The 10912-nt window shown below is 35.1% G+C and overlaps 1 protein-coding gene across 2 annotated transcripts; it reads left to right on the top strand.

The window, feature by feature from the left end:
* Window positions 1-879: 879 nt before the first annotated feature.
* On the top strand, window positions 880-6867 carry LOC131070749 (glutamate--tRNA ligase, cytoplasmic). Of its 2 annotated transcripts, none has more exons than XM_058006377.2 (7): window positions 880-1138; window positions 1493-1637; window positions 1812-1908; window positions 3881-4034; window positions 4244-5343; window positions 5478-5942; window positions 6298-6867. In XM_058006377.2, exons 2-7 carry the CDS (start codon window positions 1501-1503, stop codon window positions 6520-6522), a joined length of 2178 nt encoding a protein of 725 aa, XP_057862360.2. In that variant the 5' UTR covers window positions 880-1138; window positions 1493-1500; the 3' UTR covers window positions 6523-6867. The 2 variants fall into 2 exon arrangements, with proteins under 2 accessions (XP_057862360.2, XP_057862359.2); XM_058006376.2 differs by lacking the exon at window positions 880-1138 and adding an exon at window positions 1196-1365.
* Window positions 6868-10912: the final 4045 nt, after the last annotated feature.

The raw sequence follows: 10912 nt of genomic DNA, 5'->3' as shown, positions 1-10912 counted from the left end.
AAAGAAGATAGGAGGAAAAAAGCCCAAGTGGGATGGAAATTCATTAAGTAGTACATACAAGAGTGGGAGGAGGAGCAACATGCAGGGACAATCAAGAAGAAGAAGAATAAGAAGAAGAAGAAATAGAAATTTGTGAAGGACGACTACTGGGAGGAGCAATAAATGAAGAAATTAAAAGCAAATTAGATTAGTATGTTTTTTGTTTATATTTTGATATATTGTACATTCTCTCATGCTGACCATAGGCTCATCTAAATTCGTAGAGACCACATTTTTTGATTTAAGTAGGATGATTGATATTCGTGGTATAGTTGGGGTTTTTGTATAAAAGGGGTTTGAAGGGATGTGTTAATGATGTTCATATCATTGGTTGAAGCCACCTTTTTTGATACTGTATATTTTTTGAGAAACAATTTATAACTATTTTTACTGATTAAAAAAAGTAATAAATTAATTTTTTAATTTTTTAATTTTTCATGCATTTAAGTGTCACAAACACATCACATTAAATGCTTCTAGTTTTTATTGACATACTTTTTTGCATTCATATGTGAATATAATACGCTTTCAATATAATAACATGATAATAAATATAATATACATAAAAGACAATAATATATTTATATACATAATATAAATTTTTTTATATTTATTATGCATATCAGCTATAGGAAAAAACATCCCGCCCAAACTAATTCTTTTTTCTCTCGTTCCAAGCATCTTCCATTGGGTGTTCACAACAAAGTAAAACGGCGGCGGTAAAAGGGAAACTCGGTGGAAGGAGAAAACGGTAACAAAAAATCCAACGGCAACCGATGTTTTGATCGTCTGGCATTCCTTCAAATAAGAGAACGCTTTTCTATGACATATTTGCAAGAATTAGATTCCCAACGCTTTTCTAATGGGGGGCATGACATATTTGCAAGAATTAGATTCCAATGTATTACGAAACAATTTTATTCTTATCTAAAGATCCTAAAGCTCACCTCCATAGGACCGCTTCCTAACAGTGCGAAAACCACCTTTATTCTTTCAGAGAGCTCTTTTTTGGTAATTAATTTCGATAAAACTGAAAAACCCAATTTTGTATAAAGACTCAGGTCGCAGATTACAATCTAGTGGGCTAAAAAAACACAAGGTAATTTTTTTTGGTTTTTCTGATACCCAAACACGAAAAACTTATATTCAGACATTTTGGTGATGGTCGTCAGTTTTTTTAATAGATTCAATGGCACATTTTCTAGATCTTTTCTTAAGATTAGCATATTATTTGGGAGGCGAAAAATACTGGCTTAAATCTTTTGTTAATCTCTGCAATAACGTTCGTTAAGATTTTAGATGGATAGAGATACGAAGCAATAATGGGTATGTGATATTTTTGGTTTGGTTGATAAAAACTTAAAAAAAAAGTTCAATTAGGTTTTTCAGTGCAGTATTTATGTCGTTTCTACTAAGTTTAGCTATTGATGGGACTACTAATGGATCTACATAGGAGTGCAAATGGAAATGAGTTTGGCACACGCACAAGATATTCCACCCTTCTCAATAATCGCCACAGCAGCACTTGTAGGTGTTCCATTGAAGACTGATCCCAATCTTCCTTCAGGATCACCTCCTGCACTCTCATTTTCCACTGGGTATGTATAGTTTACATTGTTTTCCTCCATTTCAAAATTCACTTTTGAAGGGTTTTAGCAAGGTGTGATAGCAAATAAATATATTTAAAAATATTGAGAACAGAATTTGCCATTTTATCCCTTGTAAATACAACATTCATAGCTGGCTTAATCATTCTTGCGTTTTTGTTGTAGAGAGGAACTGCATGGAACTGGTGTAGTGTTGAGATACCTTGGTCGCATTGCAACTCTTCCTGATTTTTACAACCGTGATGCACTTTCAACTGCTCAGGTGCTCCTCATTGCCATTGTCTGTACAGTAAAAAGATTCAATGTTGCTTCTATTAATACCTAGTTTATGACTATACTGGTTTATGAGGACTAGGTTAAACTAGATAAGAAAGCCAGGAGTACTATGGTTTATTAGGACCAGGTTAAACTAGATAAGAAAGCCAGGAATACTATTTGTTTGCCTTTCAGATTTTGTTTTCATGAATGTAACAGAAGAACAAAGGTTGTTTATTTGATTTGTTTGGGGGTGCAATGAGTTTATCCTTATCTTGTACCTAGTTTCTTCTCAGTTTAATTTGCAACTCTCTTGCAGTAAATATCAAGTGGGATTATTTTGGGTCTTCGGTGTGCTATTCACTTGCAAAGTGTTACTTTTATGCAGAAGTTTTTTGCAGACAAAAGAAAAGTGTTATTTGCTCGTGTTGTAAATTGCGGTGGGAGTTAGACATTGTGGTTTGGTTGGAGGTGTCTTATACCTTATTGAAGCCATGTTAGCAATGAAACGAGGGCTTGTCAAGTAATGAAAGAAGTCAACAATGTTTCAAACTATTCCATCAACTTTCCAGTGGTGGCATCCTTATTTGATTGCTTCTATAATCAATGTAGAGTCCTCCTCAATGCCAGCATGAGGCCAGTTACGATCATAGGCTATTTGTGAACTAGTAAGAAGTGCTATTGCCACCACTATATGGTTAGGATGCTGTCTTAGATCTGGAGAAGTTAAGTAAAAATCTGCCTTGATCATAATCAACTACTGTTGCACTCAGTTGGATCCAGGTCACTCTTGTGTTGCACCGTTGAAATTGAAATTGGTTCTCTTTTATGCTTGAGGGAACTATTTGACCGTAGAGGCCCTTACAATTTAATAATCTGAACCCTTATTGGGGATGTCTATGCAAGCATCTATCCATCCGTGAAGAATCACAATCGTAGTTGGGAATGATACTGGATTCTTTGTAGGTCATGGCCTCAACAGTTGACAACTTGAATCAGCAGTCTGAGTCTCATTTTTTCAGAACACATGGGAGAATCATGTTGGATGATCCTTCCATTTCTATACTGCTATATATTCAAGGGTTGTCGTTTCTAACTTGCAATGGGAGATTCAAGATATAATATATACCTCCTGCCGAGCCAAGCCTTGATGCCATTGAGTACACCCAACTTAGGTTGACTTGAAGGCAACAGTCTCAGTTTCTTAACCACCAATGGGAGATTCAAGATTATAATCCCACAAGCTGAGCCAAACCTTGGTTTCGTTGAAGTGGGAAAGGAGCTCCTTCCAAATAGTGTCTGCATATTGATGCAATCAAGACTGGAGGGTCCAATGAAGTATTTCCAACCGTACAGCCAATTGCACAAACTCACAAGACACTAAATAGAGCAGCAAAATAACAATATGTTCTTTGTTTATTCATAGTCACAACAGCATTAGCTGCATTACAATCTATTGCAATAGCCTTCCAACATGCTAGGTCTCAGCAGTTTGATTACAAATAGGCAAATTATAGAGTTTGAAAGATATTACGATACAATGCTATACCAAGTTTTCCTGTACATTCATCATTGACTCCCAATTACCTTCAAGAATGTTTATATATCTAGTCTTGGCATCTAATAGCCCAGTATTGCAAGGTTAAATTTTGAAGCCCCTCAGAATTACTTTTCTGTTCTTCACTGATATCTCAATATTTGAATGATTCCAATTTGGATATTTGTAAGTTGCAGAACCCTTTTTCTTTTAAATGTTTTTTATGAATTATTTTTTATTATTGTCTCAGCACGTAGAGATAGCTCATTATGTTTTATTGTGGTCATGTTTTTTGGGAGTAAAAGATGTACAAAAATGCAATTAGTTGTTAAAATCAATCATGTATACCAAAAGCTGCAGCTGTAGTCAACATCATTTAGCCAAGTGATTTTATATATAAAATTTTGGAAATGGATCTTATTAATGAATTGTAAATTTATAGATTGATGAATGGCTGGAATATGCACCCATCTTTTCCTCTGGAGCTGACTTTGAAAAAGCATGTACTTATGTGGATAACTATCTCTCGCTGCGGACGTTCCTGGTTGGATATAATCTATCTGTAGCTGATATAGCAATTTGGTCTGGTCTTGCAGGTACTGCTGTTTGTTAATTGTCAAGGCTTTTTTATTTATGTAATCCTCTTTTCCTGCAGTTTGTACCAATTAAACCATATTTTAGCAAAATATATAGAGATATGCAAAATGCAGAATGTTATTTTGTTATCTTCAAAAAAAGTTGCCTGTCTGTCTATCTTAAAAGCTTGTTTTCTTATTTGAATATAATTTTTTTTTCTTTGTTCCAGGGGCTGGGCAAAGATGGGAAGGTATCCGCAAATCAAAGAAATATCAAAATCTGGTTAGATGGTTCAATTCAATACTGTCAGAGTATCCAATACTCAGTGAAGTAGTTGATAAATATGTTGGCAGAAGAGGAATTGGCAAGCCAAAGCCAGTAAATCTGAAAGAAAGTGAGCTTAATGGTATAAAAAATGAAAGCAATGAGAAAGCAAAGGAGGAAGGTTCTTTTGACATTGATTTACCGGATGCAGAAATGGGAAAAGTTTGTACTCGGTTTCCTCCTGAGCCCAGTGGATATCTTCATATTGGACATGCAAAAGCTGCTTTTTTAAACCAATACTTTGCTCAGAGGTATAAAGGGCGCTTGATTATACGCTTTGATGACACAAACCCCGCTAAAGAAAGCAGTGAGTTTGTAGAGAACATATTGAGTGATCTTGATACACTAGGCATTAAAGGAGAAGGACCTACATATACTTCAGATTATTTCCCTCAGTTAGTAGAGATGGCTGAGAAATTGATATCTGAGGGAAAGGCCTATGTGGATGATACACCTCGAGAGCAGATGCAGAAAGAGAGAATGGATGGAATTGAGTCCATCAATAGGAATAACTCTGTGGAGCAAAATATGTGTCTGTGGAAAGAAATGATTGCTGCTACTGAGAGGGGCATGCAGTGCTGTCTTAGAGGTAAACTGGATATGCAAGCTGTTAACAAGACATTGCGGGATCCTGTTTATTATAGATGCAATCCTATTCCTCATCATCGTGTGGGATCCAAATACAAGATATATCCAACATATGATTTTGCATGTCCATATGTAGATAGCATTGAGGGTGTGACACATGCTCTCCGCTCAAGTGAATACCATGATCGTAATGAACAATATTACAGGGTCTTAGAAGACATGGGTTTGCGGAAAGTACATGTGTGGGATTTTAGTCGTTTGAATTTTGTTTACACTCTCCTGAGCAAGCGAAAACTACAGTGGTTTGTAGATAATGGAAAAGTGGAGGGTTGGGATGATCCTCGTTTCCCAACAGTGCAAGGAACATTGCGGAGAGGGTTGACAGTAGAGGCTTTAAAGCAATTCATTCTGTCCCAAGTAAGTTTACATGTTTGATTTTTCTTTGGTACAAAATTGTTCCGCTTAGCATTCTTTAATTTGCCATACAGTTTCTTATAACCTGTATTGATTAAAATTTTAAAGCTGATTTTTCTTTGGCACTGTTGTTCTAGGGAGCATCAAAAAATCTTAATCTAATGGAGTGGGACAAACTTTGGACAATCAATAAAAAAATCATTGATCCCGTGTGTCCTAGACACACTGCTCTTTTTGAAAATCGTGTTCTTCTATGCTTAACAAATGGGCCTGAAGAAGCTTTTGTTAGAATTCTGCCTAGGCATAAAAAGTATGAAGGTGCTGGAAACAAAGCAACTACATACACAAAACGAATTTGGTTGGATGGTGCTGATGCTGCTCTTTTCTCAGAAGGTGAAGAAGTAACACTGATGGATTGGGGCAATGCCATCATAAAAAATGTGGAGAAGGACACGAATGGTGTTGTTGTACGTCTTCATGGCATGCTGCATCTTGAAGGCTCAGTCAAAACAACAAAGTTAAAGCTGACATGGCTACCAGAGATATCTGAGCTTGTCAACTTGTCACTTGTTGAAGTTGATCATTTGATTACTAAAAAGAAGGTACATTTTTCACTATGTCACTGAAAGCTTTTATGGTCAATAATGGATAGATTGATGTAACTTTATGTACATAGTGCCCCTGCACATCACGTGTGTTGTATCTTAGACTAGCCATGAGATTGCTAAATTCCCACAAGCTTCTTTTTCTGCTTTTTTTATCCTGTTTGCTGCTATTGTTGCATTGCTTTTTTTTCTTTTAATGTTTGTATGGGCATCATTTGGACTGATAATTATGTAGAATTCTCTAATTGTTTGAAGATTTTTCCTTGTGAAACATTTTTTTTAGTGTTTTTTATAAAGAAAGTAGATTATTGTTATGAACTGTTCTTACTAGAACTTTTGCTGTCTTTTGCAGCTTGAGGAAACAGACAATTTTCTTGAAGTACTTAATCCATGTACAAGATGGGAAACTGCGGCCGTAGGTGACGCAAATATGCGAAACCTAAAAAAAGGTGAGATTTTACAGTTAGAAAGGAAAGGCTACTTTCGATGTGATGTGCCATATTTGAGACAATCAAAGCCTGTAGTTCTGATTGCAATACCTGATGGTAGACAGCAGTCTGTCATGAAAAGACCATGACTTTGACTAATATGGTCTGATTTAGGTGCATGTTGCTCAAACCAAATTAAAATTTTTGTAGAGTATAGCAGATTGTCTTGAGAGGTCAATTCTCTTGGCTGGAAAAGTTGGAGGTGATATAATTCACATTTAGAACTGGGGCTTTGCTTATAGCCAGATGCAAGACTTTTGCTAAGTTTGCATGGCTATCTTCTCTCTTTATTTGCTTTCTAGGATATTTAATTATTCTGTGCATGAGCTACAGGTGGAATGCGTGTTATTTTGATTGAACTCAAAACATTTTTTCTGTTATTGTTATGCATTTTCCTTAAAATTTTAGTCAAAAGTATAGGAATTTTATCTTTATTCCTGATTGGTATCACTTTGAAATCATATTCTGGGTATTTAACTCACTTTCCAATTTATTCACATTTAAAGTTGCATCTGCATTCTGACAGTGGCCAGAGGCACGAAAGAAAGCTACAGCTTCTGATTTATTTATTTACTTGCTTGTTTGAAATGTTTTACATATGCCTCTATTTATAGAGGACAGAAGGAAATACAAAAACTTATTTACATCTCAGGCCGACTTTGTTATCTTCTAAAAATAGCAAATCTTATTTACAACTGTCCTTATCACTTAGCTGGTAGAAATTACTAGAACATTCTAACACTGTGTAAATATATCAGCTAATTGATCTTCAGATTTGCAAAACTTTAAATTGATTTCTCCATTATTCACCAACTCTCGAATGAAGTGATATCTTGTATCAATATGCTTGCTCCTTTTATGAAAGACTTGATTCTTCGCCAATGCAATTGTTGATTTGTTGTCACAAAAGATTGTAGTCAATTCCTCTTGTGGTTGCAATGAATCCGTCAAAATTCTCACCATTCAAACCGCTTGACATTTTGTTGATGTGGCTGCTACATATTCTACTTCTGCTGGTGACAATTTCACTATGGGTTGTTTCTTCGATGCCCATGAGACTACCTTTGTTCCAAAATGATAAATATATTCAAAAGTGCTCGTCCTATCATCAATGTTACCTGCAAAATCACTATCAGTATATCCAGTCAAACCAAAATCATCAGTTGTATAATATAAAATCCCATATTTTATTGTTTCTGCCATATATCTTATTATCCTCTTTCCAGCTTGCCATTCCAAATCTTTTGGTGATTCAATGAATCTTGAGATTAAACTAACCCCATACATTATATCTGGCCTTTGACATTGTCACTATGGGTTGTTTCTTCGATGCCCATGAGACTATACCTTTGTTCCACAATTAAAAGTATATTCAGAAGTGCTCTTCCTATCATCAACGTTACCTGTAAAATCACTAACAGTATATCCAGTCAAACCAAAATCATTAATTGTATAATATAAAAAATCTCATATTTTATTGTTTCTACCATATGTTTCAATATCCTCTTTGTAGCTGGCCATTGGGAATCTTTTGGTGATTCCATGAATCTTGATCTTAAAGTAACCCCATACATTATATATGGTCTTGTAGTTGTAATATACATCAAACTTCCAATTAATTTTTTGAATATTATAGAATCAACATTTGGCCCTTTGTCATTGTTGAGACATGGACCAGCTAGGACTCGAACCTAGTACCTTCCATACGCTGCTGGAGTGCTCTACCACTGAGCTACTGGCCCCTCTTGGACCAGTCCATCGTCAGTCCAGGTGTGGCTTATTTCCAACACCAACACCCCCCCTTAAGCCACACCTCTTGTGTGCTGGGGGCTCCTAGCCTAGACCTGTCTCAACATGGTATCAGAGCCAGGTCAACATTCCTTGATCTGATTGAACCACTTCAATGACCAAAAAATACTTCATTATTTCTAAATCTGTCATCTTAAATTCTTTTTTTATAGCTGATTTAAATGTGTCTACACACAAATTTCTAGTGAAAATCAAGTCATCAACACATAAACATACAATCAAAATTTGACCTTCTTATTTGATCTTTGTGTACAATGTGGGCTCGCTACATCTTCCACCGAAGCCATTATTTATCATGTATGAATCAATCCTCCTATACCATGCTCTTGGTGCATGTTTGAGACCATAGAATGCCTTCTTCAATCTATACACCTTATCTTCATGTCTGTGAATTTCATAATCTGGTGGTTGACTTACATATACTTCTTCTAAAACACCATTCAAAAAATCGGATTTTACATCCATTTGATAAACTTTTCAATGATTATGTGCAGCTATTGATAAAACCATTTTTATTGTGTCAAGCCTAGCAATTGGAGCAAATATTTCATAAAAATCAATTCCATGTTGTTGTACAAAACCTTTTGCTATTAACCTTGCGTTGTGCTTTGCAGTTTTACCTTTTTAATTAAACTTGGTCTTATAAACCCTATCAACAATTTCCTATGTTTGATTTCTCTCAATGGAATTCATTACTTAGATCAACAAACTCCCATGTTTGATTTCTCTCCATTGAATTCCTTTCTTAATACACGACTTTAATCCAATGTTCCTCCTTAACCACTTCTTCAAAATACATAGGATTAAATGTAAATTTCTTTCTTCTTGATCATACATCTCTTTCAAATTCCTCATTTTCTTACCTTTATACTTTGGCTGTAATGAAACAAGAGTAGGATCTGATTCATCACTTGAGAATTGGGAGTAGGATGACTTGCATGACTTGATGATTCTCCTCGTTCAAAGTTCCTTGGAGTCCTTGTTCCTTCTCGTGGATTTGATTGATCTCCTTGCACATTTTGTTCTTCGGGTTCTTCTTCAATTTGGGGTATTGATGCTCCAATTGTGACTGTCTTATCAGTGCTTGCATCTCATGCTTTTTATTCTTTGAATTCTACATTTCTGCGAGCAATCAATATTTTTTGTAATGCGATTATACAATCTATAAGTTTTTGATTCCCCACTATAGTCAATAAAAATACATTTTTCACCTCTATCTTTAAGCTTTCTTTTCATTTCTGATGGAACAAGAGATTATGCAATACAACAAAAAATTCTGAAATGATATACACTATATTTCTTACCACTCCAAGTTTTTTATGGAATTCAATCCTTGACACTTTTTGTTGGACTTCTATTTAAAATGTACATCGCACCTGCAACTGCTTCTGCTCAATATGCATTTGGCAAATGTTTGGCCTTCAACATGCTCCTAGCCATCTCCATGATTGTTCTATTCTTTCTTTCTGCTACACCATTTTGTTGTGGTGTGTACATTGTAGTAAATTGCCTTCTGATTCCATAATATTTGCAAAAATCCAAGAATTAATTAGAAATGTATTCACCTCTCTATCTAACCTTAGTACCTTGATATAATGGCCGCTTTGTTTCTCTACTATAACTTTGATTTTTTTTAATTTTCCAAAGGCTTCATCCTTTTGTTTGACAAAATATATCCAAGTCTTCTTGTTGAAATCATCAATTAAGGTTAGAAAATAAGTACTCCCTCCAAATGATGGAATTTGCTTTAGCCCACACAAATGATTATGAACAAGCTCCAGTAGTGCCCTTGCTTTATGTGAAAATCCATTTGGAAAACTCTCTCTATGTTGTTTTGTTAGAATGCAACTTTCACATGAAGTAGTTGGCTACACCATTGGTGGCAATCCTTTTACCATATGTTTTTTTTGTAACAAACTTAAACTTTCAAAATGTAAATGTCTATACCTCAAATGCCATAGCCATGATTGATCTAAATGCACACTTTTAAAATTGACTTTCTCTTGAGTGCATTGAATTCAAAGAGGAAACATTCAATTCCTGGTCATCTCCACTCTTGCAATCGACCTGTCATTTGGAATTATATCTTATATAGTGCAAATATTATCCTTCAATGTTACTCTGTAACCTTCTTGTATTAGCTGTCCCACACTCATGAGATTATGCTTCAATCTAGGTACAAAATAAATATTAAGAGAACTTTTTTTACCATTTTTTGTCAAAACATATTTTACTCCTTTACCTAGTAGAGCCATCTTATTATCATTTTCCAATTTTGCTTCTGATTTTATTGAATCACCAATACTAGCAAGCAATTCTTTATTCCCTGTCCAAAAACCAAATATCTCTAGCACTTTCTTGAACAACACGACAGATGAGGAATAAACTTTTTAAATTAGATTCATTTGTGTAATTGACATTATGTTTCCCCACTTCGCTTTGTTTCCTTCTACATTTATATGCATAATGATCATATTTTTTCGCTATAATAACATTGACTGTTTGATTTATTGGGGATGATTGTTGCCATGCCCTCTATTGTTGTAGTTTTGATTATTCTTCTCTCTTTGATTTGGATTGCTTGTTCCTCTGCGTCCGTCGCTTCCTCTGAATGATAACTGTGATTTGAATGCATTTGCCAAAGAAGAATTATTATTCCTGTTCAATGTA

The sequence above is a fragment of the Cryptomeria japonica genome, chromosome 2, assembly GCF_030272615.1.
Source record: "Cryptomeria japonica chromosome 2, Sugi_1.0, whole genome shotgun sequence".
NCBI lineage: Eukaryota > Viridiplantae > Streptophyta > Pinopsida > Cupressales > Cupressaceae > Cryptomeria > Cryptomeria japonica.
This window is presented reverse-complemented; position numbering and strand designations above follow the sequence as displayed.

Excerpts from the sequence above, each read along its gene's own strand:
- LOC131070749 (XM_058006376.2), top strand. Across the intron at positions 1,909-3,880 it reads ATGCACTTTCAACTGCTCAG|ATTGATGAATGGCTGGAATA; the intron begins GTGCTCCTCATT and ends GTAAATTTATAG. Across the intron at positions 4,035-4,243 it reads AATTTGGTCTGGTCTTGCAG|GGGCTGGGCAAAGATGGGAA; the intron begins GTACTGCTGTTT and ends TCTTTGTTCCAG.